The sequence below is a fragment of the Colius striatus genome, chromosome 1 (genome assembly GCF_028858725.1).
Source record: "Colius striatus isolate bColStr4 chromosome 1, bColStr4.1.hap1, whole genome shotgun sequence".
NCBI lineage: Eukaryota > Metazoa > Chordata > Aves > Coliiformes > Coliidae > Colius > Colius striatus.
This window is the reverse complement of record NC_084759.1, coordinates 80,746,826-80,762,850: the sequence shown is the minus strand read 5'-3', so window position 1 is coordinate 80,762,850 and position 16,025 is coordinate 80,746,826. Positions and strand designations below refer to the sequence as shown.

Here is a 16,025-nt window from a genome sequence, read left to right as displayed (position 1 = left end):
AACACAACTGAAATCATGCCTTTTTAAACTTTTAGTGACATCAAATTTAACATCTGCAAAAGAAATCACTGTTTTCTCACAGCCAAGAATTCGAGATGTTTAGAATCTATTGACTACGGCAAAAGGGCAACGGAAAACTGTTGATGTCTCCCAAGTAGGCTAAATAACGTCCACATGAATTTTAATGCTCAACAAAGGTGCTAACCTTAACAAATTAACTTTGTTGAGAGTTAATTATCTAAAGGTTTCATTATCCTTTCCTACCTTTATACTGTTTTTATACTTCTTCACTGCAGTGAAAAAAACCGGATTTGAAGTAACCAGATAACATAGACCCCTTGAGAGCTTCAGGGGTCATCCTGCTTTTCTTGCCACTCCAGGTAACTGAATCGCAACATAACCCCACAATTCATGGATGCAGGCTTCATTGATTGACCCTACAACTTGGGTGTATGAACTCAACTTCGCTTACAACACATGCTGAGAAGCTCCATAAATGACAGTGAAGGACAGAGCATGAAACAGACACAGAAATGTGTGTACACGTTCAGGAGGAGTAGGGGCCTTCTCCAATCCCTGTTTATTTGGACTATATTTGACAAGTAGCACTAATATCTATGAAGTTTATGTGCCATGTAAGAGAGTTACTCATCATTATGATTTTTTTTAAGCCCTGCTGGTCACATAGTTGTTCTCTATTAAATTTGTTTGTTTGAAACACTTTTTTTGAACTTCTCACTCTATAAATCACAAGGTGAGGAACTGGGGAAAATACATTCTCTTTTTCAACTTCTTACAGATTCTGGGCTGTCTTGTGACTGGCCCACCTGGATACTACACAATCACAGCCTGATCTTGCACTCCAAGAGTTACCAAGTACTTTTTACAACCCACAGGGGGTTGGCTGGAAATCTTACTATGTCCTGAGACATACTCTGTCTATGGGGGAGAATACTGTGTAAGTGGAAGTGTGAAGAAAGCATGGAAGCAAAATCCATTTATAACTAAGAATTACTAGTAGAAGGTGATTGGTGACCAGCCTATGGGGAAGTGTCTGGTGGTGATGAAAGGTCAAACAGCGCTCTGTCTGACTATTAAGCCTTATGTACAAGACAGATTAAGGAGGCGTGCGACAAAGGGGACCTGATAAAACATGGAGGAGGTTGAAAGACTGTCAGGGTTTTTTGATAGGAAGAGGAAAAACAACCTCTACACTACACAAATGGGACTCTTGAAAAGCCACAGAAATACCCCATACTTACTTTTATCTTCTTGATTTTCTTCTGCCGCTTTTCCTTCCTCTTCCTCCTCCTCCTCCTCCTCCACCTCCTTCTGCTGTGCTTCTTCGTGGTGATCCACGGCACCGACGGAAAGGCTCGGGCAGCAGTGGTTGAAGCCGCTATCCCGAGGCAGAGTGAAACTTCGGGGCTTTCCCCCATTTCCATTCAGCACTTGCATCCGCTCACCCTCCACCAGGGGGAAGGGGCCGTAGTGGTCTTGCAGGTGGCACTTCTGGGTGGGCAAGGTCGACTGCCGCCGGTGCTCGGGGGAGACCACGGCTGTCTCGGAGAACACCGAGTCCTCCAGTGGAAGCGTCTGCAGGTAGTGGAGTCCTGAGCTCGTCAGTGGTGTCTCTATGAGGTCCTGCCAGGAGCGTCGCTGGCTCGCCGTCTTGCGCACGGGCGAGTCAGTGACGCTCCCCACCGCCTCCGGGCGGAACTCCTCGTGTGATGACTGAGACTGGGAGGTCTCTGTGGACGAGAGGCGGCTGTGTTTTGGCTCCACGTAAGGGCTTGCGCAGCTCATCTGCAATGGCAGCAATGGAGCAGTCCTCAGATCAATGTCGATTGAGACCTATGGATAGTAATAATTGCGGGCTTTTCATCGTCACTAGGCTTTTCATTGGCACCCAGTCAGTAGCAAAGGTATAAACTTAATTAACCCTCCCCAATCCCAACTTTAAGGCATGCCCCTGTCTACACATGTCACACCTGTAGGTCAAACACTGATGCTTATTCATAACAATTGTCTTTATTATGTCCCTTAGACACAGAAATTGCAAAAGATATGTGCCTGGTCCACTAAAAACCTTAAAAATGCCATCCAAATGCCTGTTGTCATTCTGTCTTGCTAAAAAATGATTTGCAACTATGTTTGCGGTGCTTTGGTGCAGTTCAGACATCACAGAATCACAGAATGGTTGGGGCTGGAAGAGACCTCTGGAGATTATCTAGTCTAATCTCCCTGTTAGAGCAATTCCACCTAGATCAGGTCACACAGGAACACGTCCAGGCAGGTTTTGAAAACCCCCGGTGAAGGAGACTCCACACGCTCTCCGGGCAGCCTGTGCCATCGTTCCAATATATGATTTAAGATATATAGGATATATATGAGACATATAAAATATATCTGATTTTGGAAGATAACGTATTACATTCAAATTAAGTATCACGCACCTTGACTTTCCTGATTTTTCATTCTAATTTTTGCATTTTAAAAAATGTATTCAAGGAACATGCATTAGTTAACACTGTCTGAGTATATGGACATTAAAATTAAAATTGCCAGTGCAGCATAAGTTAGAAGTCCATATTCTGGCTTTATACCAACAACCGCTTAAGGAGGAAAATTAAAAAATCCCCTTTTGTTCTAATTTGTAGGTAAATCTGTTTTTTCATAACAACAGAACAACTGGTATAACTGTTTGCAATATTAGACAGAATGTTTTTTGTGTTGGCATTTCTCTGGAAATTCAAGTGTAATTTGTTGCTGTGAAGCTTCACAGTACAACTGTTGGAGCCTTAGAGAAGAGTCTGTTGTTACTGAGGTAACAATATTTTGACAGAGAAGTCGATAAGCGGATAGCGAGGGATTGTGTGGATGAGTAGGGGTCCCTTATGAGTGAAGAGTAGGAAGAAATAATTCTGTAAACTTGATCTACTTTGTACAGCAAGTGGGATTACAAATGCATGTTCTCTACAAACCGGTGAAAATAGCAACGATGACCTAATGTTTAAGTTAATGATGCATGTTACTTAACAAATGCCTCAAGTCAAGCACTGACTCAGAAAATATTCTGGAGAGCACCATAATGTGCGTGTGCACGTGCTCACAAGCAGGAGAGTAGGTAAAAGTGACACTTTATGTAGTCACTCCTGTAGATGGTTGCAGGTGACTTACCGAAGGAGGCCGCGGGTAGGTGTCGTAGGGGGGTGGTGGGCTATCTTGTTTGGGTGTTGATGGAGTATCAGCTTCCTCCTTGTCACTCTCGCTCCAGTAATCTACAAATTACATACAGATCAGATCAAAAACGACCAATAGATTTTGATGGATTTGTATATCAGATACTTGCTGTCACAAAAGCACTCCAAACGCCATCTTTGGTACTACTAAGAGCTAAATACTAGTCAATGCTGACTCTGTAAATGTTAGCTGCTGTAACTTGGGATTGTTCTCATCTCAAGAGGGAACATGCAAAATATTATGGGGTATAAGTCTAATGCCCCATTGTAGAGATATTAAACAACAACCTGCAAATGAGTCACAAATTTAATTCTTAAACAAACCTACAAATAGCACATGCATACAGAATACTCCTAATACAAGTACCTTATTTTCAAATATTTATACAGCCATAAAAATAATTACAATTGGACATATACTCTCTGAAAAAATATGGAAAGTATACTTCAAACAGAGAAGATGAAAAATGTAACTTAGTGTAATCTTATTGACAGCAAGTAACATTAACAAATGTAATTAACAACAATTGGTAAATAAAACAAGTAAGAGTTATTCCACACATGAATAATCGATGTTAGTTTTTTACCCATTTTCTCCATTGACTATCTAAACTGCTCAATTAACTGTCTAATAACAAATAGCTGCATTTAAGATAAGACAGAACAACATTATATTATTATCTATCTGCTTCATAAACCTATATCTGCTGCTCTGCTATCCATGCAAGACTATAAAGGCAATATAGTAAAGAAAAATATGACAAGAACATTTAAGCACAGCGCTCCATGTGATGGATGAGAAAGTACAAAGAACACAGATCTTGTGGGCTAGATTTAATGGCTTTATTTTGTCAGGAAGTCAAGCCTTGGCCAAGCCCATTTCATATGCTTGTAGCTTAGTCGAAGGGGAAAACACATGGAAGAATGTACCACATGGGAGTTTATATTTATTTTGTTGGAAATATTTTTTAAGCAAAACGGCATTTAACTAAATGGACGCTGAACCTTAATATTCCTCATAAAAGATGACTAACTGCTGAAACTTTAATGTCTTTACACAGTGTAAGACTTCTGGAAGCACTTCTCTTGTAATCTTCTGACTGCATTACCTTCTATTATTTTGATAAATGCTGGCACAATAGGACACTTTAGCTTAGACTATTCACAGACTAATCACAGGTAATTTTCACTTTGTGTAGTAAGTGTTCAATGAACTGCATGACTTACTACTTTCTCTCTGACAGATGAGGAGAAAAAGATTGATTGTTCCTTCATAAACAATCTAAACAAAAAAATCCAAGCTGGCACAACATCTCATTTTGGCTTTAATGGATTGTTACCATGATGATTATTGTATTGCATGATTACCAACCTACTGTACCTCAACTTATTCAAGATTTAAACCAAAAACTTACATTTAAGCCATCTTTAAACAGCTGTCCCTTAAAATTTTTTATACTTTTAGATTGGAGTAATGGCGGGGACAGCCTTATTTACCCACTTCTTTTTTCCAGGCAGTAACGACTCTGTTTTAAATCTCAAGTCTCTTGATTTGCTTCCTGCAAACTTATAGCTGAGAAATTCTATTTAAATGGTATAACAAATAAATAGCATAAATAAAGTTTTCATGTCTCTGAAACAAAAAATTCCAGTTTCCTTTCTAGAGATCGGCAAATAATTTTGTTTTCTTTGTGAATGAAAGACTAAATCAGTGAAAAACCTTTTAAAAATCACTCCTAGTTTTAAGGAAACTTATTTCCAGCGGCTCCTGAAAATACTGGCATGTAAGCATGTGTGTACCTACTACACATGTGTGATGTGTGGCAAAAGGCCTGTCAGAATCACATCACTCAGTGACATTTCTGCAGACCTGGAGCACAGCTGTTTATTCTGAAAGTAAAGTTTAGCAGCCTCACTGCAGGTTCCAATTTTGGCTAAAAATAAAAAGATGTTCTTGCTGTCAAATCCACAAACAATAAAACACTGTATGATCATGCTTTTATGCACCTTACCTCAGGCAGGGAATTCTGTTGGCAACCTATGGCTTGTCTAGAAAAATTCTGTAGTCACAAGGGTCAGCTTCCAGGTGAAATGTATAAAAAAGGCCTCCCACCAGTTTTTCAAAATGTTCTGATTTTGGCAAAGGACTCATTAGAGTCTATCTAAAATGTCTATAATGCTATCAAACAGTTCCTGTATTTCTCTCTGTAGATTTTGTCCACTTCAGTGGTGGACAAGCTCAATGCATCAGGCATATCTTGAAAGCTTTCAGAATGAGTAATAGATGGTATATATTGTATATAAACTAACACTGACCTGCCAATTGCTGATTAAGTATTTTCTATTTATATAGGAACTTGTATTTTTTTTCTCTGATATTATGTGACTGGAAAGTATATAACTTCTCCATGGAAGGAAGTCCCTTGGCATATTGCTAACATTCATTGTATTTAATATGGTAAGATGATGGTATTTTTGTAAAACTGTTCTGTACAGAATGTAACATTTTATTCATCAGTACACCCACAAATCAGTGACTCGTGCATCTCTGAAGCACTTGAAATATATTTATGCACTTTAGATTCAGAATCATTCAATTCTTAGTTGTAACAGGTTTGACAACTACTGTTGAATTGTTTCAGAGTTATTATAAAGGTTTGCTGTAAAGGGCTGAACCGAGCAGAAATAAGAGACTTGTAAAATCAAATATGTTGACGACAATTGGTACAGTCATCAAATATGGAAAATTCCAGCTTCACAGTTTTTATAATTGCAAAAATGTTTGAAGTGGCAGAGAAGTTTTACTTTGCTAAGTTGATGCCTCTGCTAATTAGGGACGCTACTGAGTTGTTTAATAGCCCTTGTGCTGGGAGCCAAGGATAATAAACAGACTAAATAAAAACACTGCACAACACTGAGGAGAGAATGTGATACCAATTCCTACATTAAACACGACTAAGCAACACAAAGAAGATATAGTTTTACCTACCTATATACGATAAATCAATTCAAGTGAGTGGCATTAGAGCAGTAACAAAGAGCTCCATCAGTGACTGGGGTATAATTTCCATAGTAAGTGAAGTTTCACTGATTGTCTTTAATTGGGAGCCATTTTAATAAAAGGTGATCTGAATGCACATGATCTCATGTCTAGGAGCTGGATCATCTGCTATTTTATTACTCTGTGATTGCTTGGTAGCAAAAATATTTCTTGAAATCCATATGGATTTTGAAAGGTGTATCACGTCTGTAACTGTGCACTTGGACAGTGTTAGCTGTTCACATACCTTTTCCCTTACTGTCCCACATGTTATGACAATTCTAGTGCCAACCTGCTGTCAAAAAAGTTTGAATTTGCTAACACAGGATTTCCTAGAAGACTCCAAGTTTCAGAGTTTGTTCACAGTCTCTTCAAGCAATGACAGATGGTATACAGGTCCCTCCAAATTGGCTATTGCAATGCTGCCTGGAAAGTGCAGATTCCTAAACTGATTTTGAAGTCTAGTGAGGCACTGAGAACATAACTGGAGGAAAAGTGAGGATGGTGCTGCTATCCTGGGCTGTGTGAATGTGGGGGACTTGGTGTTATGAATAACATGATGTGCCAAGGACCATACCAGACTAAAACAGGGTGTGGGCAACACTCCCAGGATAAGCAGCTGCACTTCCTGGAAGACATGATTAGAAATGAGGCAACAGCGGGTACAGCCTAGTTATGTATGAGAATGACAGAATGCCCTAAAACCTTCCCACATGTGCTGCTACCACTCATTTACAGCAGTAGGCCACTGCTCTTCAATCTCACGCTAATTGCTCTAGGATGCTGTGTGGTGAGGCAATTGGTATGAATCAAGCCAGATATAATTTTCTGATGCTGTCTTTTAATCTTCTACCACTATAGAACATCCTAAACTCAGTGTTTCTACCTGGCTGCTGAATCATCCTTCCTTCTCATCGTAGAAAAGCTTTTTGCATCATATCTCCCAGGAAAATGGTACCAGAGCAACACATTGCAGAGACACCAACTGTGCGATTTTTCCTCCTTGTGGTATCAAACCAAAAGGTCAGGGCTGAGGCTGCTGTCACATAGCTTGGTACATAACCATGACTTTGGGGGCAAGGAGGACACCATGTGGCAAATTTTGCCTTTTGAACACAATTCTCCCTGAAAAATGGTAAGAAATGTAGTACATGCACAGAAAAGATTAAATACATTGCTGCTGCAGCTCTGAGTTATAAGCTTTTTATTTTAGCCAGAAGGCAGAACCTTACTGATGAAAGCTGTAGACACACAGAATAAAAATGTAAAATTTTTGACTCTGTGGGCAGCAGGCAGACAGGAATCTGGATCATCATGACCAGTGCGATTTTCTGGTACCCACTGCCAGGCACATTTGAGCATAGATTCAAAAGCCAGCTGTTTGCCAAAAAAGCTATTTGGATAGGCACACTTCTGTGGATCCACTTCACTGCCAATTCTAAGAAATAACCTCCCCAGCACAACTGAGAACTGACTTTATTTTCCCTGCAAACAGGACTTCTACTCCAGCGAACTAAAGGAAAGTGACTCAATCTTTTATATATGCTACTTTTTTTAAACCCATGAAATATTAGACATTAAAAATAAACAGATGTAAAATGCTGTAAACCTGCAAATGAAATGTCCACAGGACTTAAGCATGCATCTCAATATAGCAAAATCAACAGAAATCACAAAAAAATTAAATGGCTTTAAACTTGAAGTCTTTAGGGGAAACCTAATTATGTCCACTGGCTTTAGAAGAATGGTTTTGTTCTTGAGACCAATTTCATACATTCCTGCCCCCTGTGAATTCAAAAATCAAATGCAATGCTTAATTGTTTAATTTATTTTTTTTTAGTTTACAGATTCTTAAGTTTCTTCTGTCAGGGGACACAGACTCCATGGTACTACATACCAGAGTTTAATGGCAATACATTTGCAATTTTTAGCTACCTTCTGTGGCCTTCTCAGAAATAATCCAATATCTGTGGACCGGAATCTGAAGGAGCTGACCCCAGAGAGAGAAGGAATTCTTTAAAGCAACAACAGTAATACCCATGTGTGAGCTGCTATCAGAGTACAGGAATGAGGCCTGCTACATAGCAGGGGAAAAAAGAACAGAAGAACTCGTGATAAGAGCTTACAGAGAAAACAAAATAGCAATACATTACCTTGCTCTTGTTTGATCCTCTCTCTTTCTGCATAGCCAGCAGCAAGCATGTTAATTCTGTTTAGCCATCTGAAATAATATAAAAAAAAAAGCAGTGATACTAATCCAGCTTCTTAATTTTTGAGTGCATTTCAACAAAAAACAAAGTTAGAAGCATCTGAGATCCAGGACAATGTTGTTTTTCATATTAGACAGTTGTTTTCTTTGATACTTTTGCTCAGTGAGTCTCCAAAGATCTATCATTTTTCTGTTTAACAAATTGTTTTCCCAGTAAAGATTTTATTTCAAAAGGAAAACCATGTATGAAGTCAAACATCTGTAAAGTAAAATGTTTGGAGATACTCAAAGAACTACTCATTCTGCTGCTCATAGATATGCCATCACACCAATACTCCTGCTGTTCTGATTTAAGAATAAACATCTTGTTTTAGAGATTTAAGCAATATTTTAAGGCCTGAATTGGCAACTTAGCAGAGGAACAGAGCAGAAACCAGCAACAAAATGAACACGTTCACTCCAAAACAGACAGTAAGGTTTAATTATGCCATTATGTTTTTTAGAACTTGCCTACAGTGCCAAGTACAAAGAGGAGGCATATCAGAATTCACTTTTGTGTTCATGTCAGTGAATCAGGGGGAGAAAAGACAGTTGCCTCAATGCAATTCACATCTAAGACTTTGACCTCAACTTAGACTTGAAAAAATGCTTCCACAAGCTGAACAAAACAACACAACAACAAACCATTGCTATTCTTTTGCAGTAGGGCTGTCACTGCCAAGCATACACTCAACTGCCTGTAGCAGTGCACTGCTTCAACCTGCTCTCTTCCCCCACGGGGCTTTCAGTGTATTAGGTATCTAAATGCTTAGACTAAATCAAGTCTTCAATCAATGAGGCATTAAATCACCATGACAATCCCTCATGCTTGTACATTTCATGGTAAACCTAGAATTACTTCCTCCAGTCATGCCATAGTCAGGATTCACTGGCCTGGTATGACAACCTACTGGCTTGCAATTTTACTGCTAGAGATAGCTGAAGACAGATTTACCTTTTCTTCAGGAATGTGAAACCCTGGTTTCAGAAAATGTGCCTGACTGGTTTTATTTGCATACCATACGCATGGAAACAGGATGTAGCATTGCATCAGCAAGGGATACATCTTTGTATTTACTCCTGCATGCCAGTCTTCAAGAGTAAGCAGGTATCAAATCATAAACTACAGCTGCTGTCCTCAAAGTTAACTGTCACTGTCCTTCAACAAATGGCTACTGCATGTATGATTTTTAATGGTCTATGAATAATTGTACATTGGATAATGGTTTATAAATCATTGTATATTGGGAAGAAAGCTAGAAATTTATTCCTGAAATAATTACAGAATACTTCATATTAGTATAAAATCAAAATTTTGGCCAGAACAGGGAAGATGAAGATGAGACAATTTCAGTTATAATTATTACGAAGTGCCATACACTTATAAAAATAACTGGCACGTAGGAACAGAAATCCAACACATTGTGTCTCAAACAACGATTTCACAACTTCACAGCAGAAAGGTGGCGACTTCAAACCTATCTTCCATGTTCACATTCCTGATATGTGAAGGCTTTCTTTGGGCAATAAAGCTCAGTCGTCCTGACAGCTCTGCCAGCCCAAATCAGAGGCACTGAGTCAGGAAGCTCAGCCAAAGCACTCCAGCCCTGTACTGCTGAGGGACCATTAAAGGCCACAGACGTGTCCGTGTCCAAAGAGTAAAGCAGCACAAGAGACAAATGTCTTCTCTGTCAAATGGCAAAGCAGACAGTGGAGGCAGCCCTTTGCTTGCCTCTTATCTATTTTGGATTTCATGCTCCTATTTCAGCTCATGGCTTGCCCCTTCCCAGCATGGCAAGCAGGGTACAGCCATGTTTGGATAGGGTTGTTGACCACAAAGTATTAGCTTCTCCTGTTAGAAAACTTCATTCTGTCCTGAATGTGCGATAGCATGAAGTGTCTTAAGTGTAGTGAGGTAATAAATTAACAAACACTTCAATTGACAGTCAGTTGATGCTGCTTACAGCTACAGTAGACAATTATTTCCAGGAAACATGTTATTTCCTGACAAATATAATCTGTTGAGAACCCAGGAAATGTATACTAGTCTGAGAGAGGAACAGCAGACTGATTTCATATTTAATGATTTGCTGCAGGTCAGCATCTGTGTCATGATTTGGGACACCACTTTCAATGCCTGTGGGGTGAATGAGAAGAGATACTGATATGATTATAAATTGTTAACAAACACAGCTTTTGAGTGACTTGCTGTTTTAGAAGCTGAATGCATGTTATTGGTGACTTCTGCACCTTTTCTGATATATGGCTGCTAGAGTTTCTTCAGCTATGGTTACAGAATTAATATGATTTTAATAAAGTGTGGCTAGACTTATGGTTTAATGAAGATAGAATCATATGAGAAATCCAACACACTGGCCTGGTATCACAGAGAAATATTAATGATTGCCTGCAGAACGGAAGAAGAGTAAAACATGCCCACTGTACAATACACTAGGGACAAAGGTTTCAAGCATACAAGTTATTCAAATATTTCTTACTACAAATACTAAAAAATACAAAGCCCTAGGTCATGAGAAGATTAAAATCTTTCTTCCCTGCAGTATGCTGTGTCCTGGTAGCCACCAAGTTTTAGAAGGCAAGAGGCCAAGACAATATTCCTTCCTTACTGCAAGTGCAGCTTTAATTTTCTTGTGAGAATTATAGTAGTTGCAGCAGTCATCTAGGTTTTCTTTTCATTTCAAGAATAGCACATGCATTCCTTGTTAGTATTTAATTAAAACAATATTGTGACACATAGAAGAGGATTTAAAAACCTAATCTTTCTGTAGACCTGTAACTTTTGCACAGAGGAATGAACAGTACTGGCACTCTCATAAAATTGTAGGAATCGTTTTTCTATCTTATCACACGCTCCAGGTAGATGAAACACGTTTAGTCAAAGCAGTGTCAAATTGTCCTTAATCATAAAGCTCGAGGATAATGGACAAATGTCTTCTATAGGAATATGGATATTTTACAGTGTCTATAAGTACTGCAGTTTAATTGGAATGAAGAGGCCTGTAGGTGATGCAGGAATACATTTTGAGGCCTTAACGAAAATCTTCCAGAGATATTCCCATGTGCTAAAGCGGACAAGTTGACTTGTCCCCTTTCCTCTTGGTCGTAGCACTACATTGAGGAAGAAAACTCTTAATAAATGTCAACACTCAACCAGCCAACCCTGAAATGGATGCATTTGCATCTCAGATGATGATCCTGATTTTTGAGTAAAAATCAAATAGTCAGGCCATAAAGCTGCAGGCACAGTTATAATGGAAATATAATGGAATATAAAGTTACATATAGTATCATCAAGTAGAAATATATTAACCGTCTTCTACACCAGAAGGAACACTTCTGCTGGTGAAATCATACAGACAAAGGGAACTTCCAACATCACAACAGTGAACATAGTTCTCCAATGAGAAAGTTCAGTGAACATTGTTCTCCAAACTTCTTACCAGCACAATGGTGCAGCAGTCATAAAAGTAGTAAGAAACAATGAATAGTAACAGTTATCTGAGATTAAAAGACTCATTTTATGTCAGTAGATACACACAAACAGGAAAATTAATATCCTGCATTCATTTAAATAAAAAAAGAACAAGTAAATAATTTTATACAAGAGATGAAGGAATTGGACCATTTGAACTTTCAGTTAGACTATGTATTAGCAGTTTTCTACTTGTTTCTTCTGCTTTGAGTACAAACAAAACTGAAATGACTGCATGATACATAATTAAAATTTATGTCAGAAAACTGACCAAAAAAATTGATAAAAATATTTTAAATTTAACTTAATAACTTGACTCTGTGTTTAACTTCATCTAGGTGACAAAATGCTTTTAGACAGGAAGTATTTTAATGTCTGCATCTGAAAGATGTTTCAGTAACCCACTTTTTTCCTAATATGCTGAGTTAATTTAATATTTGTGAAATTAAAGTACTCTTCCTAACACATTAAATAAATAGAAAAATAAAAATTATTTGTTGAGACTCTGCTGGCAATTCAGACATAAGAATTTCAAGTATTTCCATATGCATTACCAGAGTTGCTTTAAATTTACTTGTGTGTAACATAAAAATTTGGTCAAACTCATTCTAAATGAGTTAATAAGCACTTACTTCAAAGCATGATAAAAAGACTGTGCTGGGAAGTGAAAATCTTTTAGTTCTTGGCTTTTAGATTGCACAATGTATTTTTAAAGAACTGATGCATGTTTGCTGCTGCTTTCTGATTACTGAACAGTTATATAATTTTTTTGCCTTAGAAACAAGGTGCCTTGTCATCGTGACTGAGGACCTGCTGACAGAAATTGTTTATCTACTGCTGTAGTTCAGCATATGCTGAATAGACCATGCCATTATTGTTTGCTGTGCAGCAAATTGCATTTTGAGTGAACAGCTTGACAGAATTATCAAGGAAAGGCAAGTCTTAAATTATACAAACAAATAAAAAGGTTTTAAGTTTTTTAACTAAGGAGAGACTTTTGAAGTGAGCCTTAGTCATGCATGAACTTTTGAATAATAGTACAGTATCCGCATACTTTTCCAGTCAAATATTATAAGTAAAGAACTGGTAGTACCCTGAGGGCACTCTGCCAGGTAGCTGAATCTAGTACACATAGGAGACATTAAAACATGATTATAGCGCTTACTAACAGTTTTATGGATTGAGTTTTATCTCTTTTTTTTTACCTGTGTTTTAAAGCCATTTTGCTCAGCAACGATGTCCACATATTATTTAAGACAGAACAATTCTCAGGTTGCAATAACAAATTTTTGTTTGTGTCCTCTATCATAGGATGAAAATGGTGTACTATTTTGAACGGAATGAATTTCAGTTTATTTTGTGAAAATAAATGAAATAAACCCTCAAATATTTGAATAAAGATGAGATCCAAAGGAACTGTGTTTATTTTGTGCTGAAATCTCAATCTTTTTTTCTAAAACAGATACAGTAAATCTCAATACCAAAAGAACTAAGACTTAAGTCCTTGTTCTTTTTGAGTTGCTGGAATTTTTCCCAATAAATTCAATACAATCAAAATTTCACTTCAACATGTAAATTAAATTCATGGTAGTAGAAAGAATCTGCAAAATTCATTCCTTGTAATCTCTACCTCCTTCTTCAGCACTGGTAGGAGAAAAATCAGGGATCTGATTTTTTTCTTAAGAAAGTCTTTAAGTCTTTCTTAAAGTTCTCCTTCCCTGCAGGGTCAGAAATAGGAACATGCAAGCATCACATGTCTTTGGCAGTATGTTAGGAAGCAGAGTTGGAGATATTGCCCCTTTACAGGTGCTGCACAGTCAAAACCAGAAACCTGGAATTCTGAAATGGTCTTTGAATGTTGTTTCACATACTGCAATTTCTTCTGCCTAGAAAGAGGGATTCTTGTTTCTAAAAATCTTCAAACTTTTGTTTGAAAAAACTCTAATTTTTACATTAATGGAATCTTTGCCATATGCAGTCAGTCAGAAACAAAGTTAATCTGCTGTTAAACTCAACTTTGTAGTTTAATGTGTAATTCTTTGTCACTGTTATTACTAGCTTGAAGAAGTGTCACATTTAAGGAATGGTTCCTTGACCTTTGCTAGATTTCCTTACCTGTTCATATCATCTAGATGTTCAGCAGCAAAATAAAAACTTTTGATCTTAGGATGGCAGGCTTTGAATGCACTGTAGAGGAAAAACATAATTATAAAAAATGTAATGGCACAACTCTTTTTTCCTTTTTTGAATGTAAGATAGTGTGATCACCAAGGAATGAGATGAGTTCAGATTTCCTGAGTTGTTGGTTGCCCCCAAACAGTATATGAACATGCATCTTTGACGATTGTGCCAGATTTCACCAAGTAAGGTTCTGTTCAACTACTCCTAAGTAATGCTTGATTCATATGTGCATAAATATTGTTCAACAATCACCTACAGTGTACTATATTTGGATAAAGTCAACAAGTTCAAGATGTAATTTTCTCTATTGGGTAATTTTGCTGATATATCTACAGACGTCATTTTTTTCTGAAGAGAAAATTGACTGAACAATTCATTCAGTACAACAGGAAAACTCTCAGTTCTCACATTCAGTGACCTTGACGTTACCTTCAGCTCTAATGACCGCGTTTCAAACAGAAAAATGCGATGCGGTGATTGACTTCTGAAAAGCTGTTATAAATCAACACTGTGTTCTTGAGGTCATTCTAAGCAATGGGCAATTACATGTCATCTTTTCTTTCCACCAAAGTAATCAACATGACTGGTCTGAGAGAATTACTGCATTTCATACATAATATGAAATAAATTACTAGAAAGAATTTTTAAACTATGCTGCATAAAGATTTATGGTGAAGTATTTGAAGATACAGAAAAAGCATCTGAAAGTAATTAATAATTTAAGGTACAGAAGAATATTTTTTGAGAATAGCCTGAAGGTCTCTCTTAAAATAAGAAAAAAAAAAGTTTGACAGTCTCAAAAAAAATTAGGAAAACTCAAACATGCTACATGAAGAACATAATCACTTTTTCCCTGAGATACAATGGATTACAGAGTAAGAATTACTTTATAATATATATATATATGTTTTATATATATAAAATCCATTGTGTCTCAGGAAAACGGCAATGACATTCTTCATGTGTATCATCCATGCAATTTTCAATATATATGTCTGCCAGTGTACATAGATTTTAATATATGAAAGTAAGTTTTAAAATAACAGGGATATAAAATTCATATCCAGGAAAGTTACTGCTAGTGAAGATAACATAAAATTGAGACAAAAGGAATTCCTCTAACGCATTAGAACATGACATAATGTTATGCAAGTGAAAGCAGATGTACAGTGACATCTGCTGTGTTTAGAAAGACATCATCAAGTTACTGAGACCCAAAACGTGGCTTTTATAAATTGTTACAGCATCTGTTGTCTGGATTCTTAAGAGGTTTTTTTCTTTATCTGTCACCCAGCAGGGAATTTTAATAGACATGTTTTATGTTCTACTGTCCAGTAGATATCAAACCAAGCAAAATAAAAATTTAAGCAGGGTGCAATTCTGAAAAATGAGTTGACTTTATGCTGCGGCTCCAACAAAAAAGGAAGAATTAAGCACTTCAGCAATGTAGCCCAAGGACACAGGGCAATGAGCCCAAGCTGATGTATCTTTTTTTTTTTTTTAAATGCACTTTTCATTTTCTACCCTTTGAGACCATCGTGAAGGGTAGAGTTCATCCTGAAGAGATATGTAGACCAACTGACACAAGGTCAGTGTCTTCTTTAGAATGGTAAGTACTACAAATCCATGGTGCTGATAAACTTAAAAGAAGAGTAAAAGGCATTGGAAGGCAAGACAAAAAGTTTTCAACAATAATGACTCTAAAAATACTTCTGTGTGAGTATGCACCTGTCACATTACTACATATGCTTCAATTTTCATCTAAATAAGAAATGGATTTATGCGATGGTACCAATCGAGACACCAGCATACACAGCTAGG

The 16,025-nt window shown here is 37.4% G+C and overlaps 1 protein-coding gene across 4 annotated transcripts in view; it reads right to left on the bottom strand.

The window, feature by feature from the left end:
- Positions 1 to 16,025, bottom strand: part of CNKSR2 (connector enhancer of kinase suppressor of Ras 2) — a 211,849-nt gene that overhangs the window by 37,412 nt on the left and 158,412 nt on the right. For all 4 annotated transcript variants that reach the window (XM_061988583.1, XM_061988584.1, XM_061988585.1 and 1 more), the window contains 4 exons: positions 14,139 to 14,210; positions 8,436 to 8,503; positions 3,181 to 3,281; positions 1,263 to 1,806 (listed from right to left, as the gene is read on the bottom strand). In XM_061988583.1, coding sequence (XP_061844567.1) covers positions 1,263 to 1,806; positions 3,181 to 3,281; positions 8,436 to 8,503; positions 14,139 to 14,210 — 785 coding nt within the window. The remainder of the gene's footprint in view (positions 1 to 1,262; positions 1,807 to 3,180; positions 3,282 to 8,435; positions 8,504 to 14,138; positions 14,211 to 16,025) is intronic.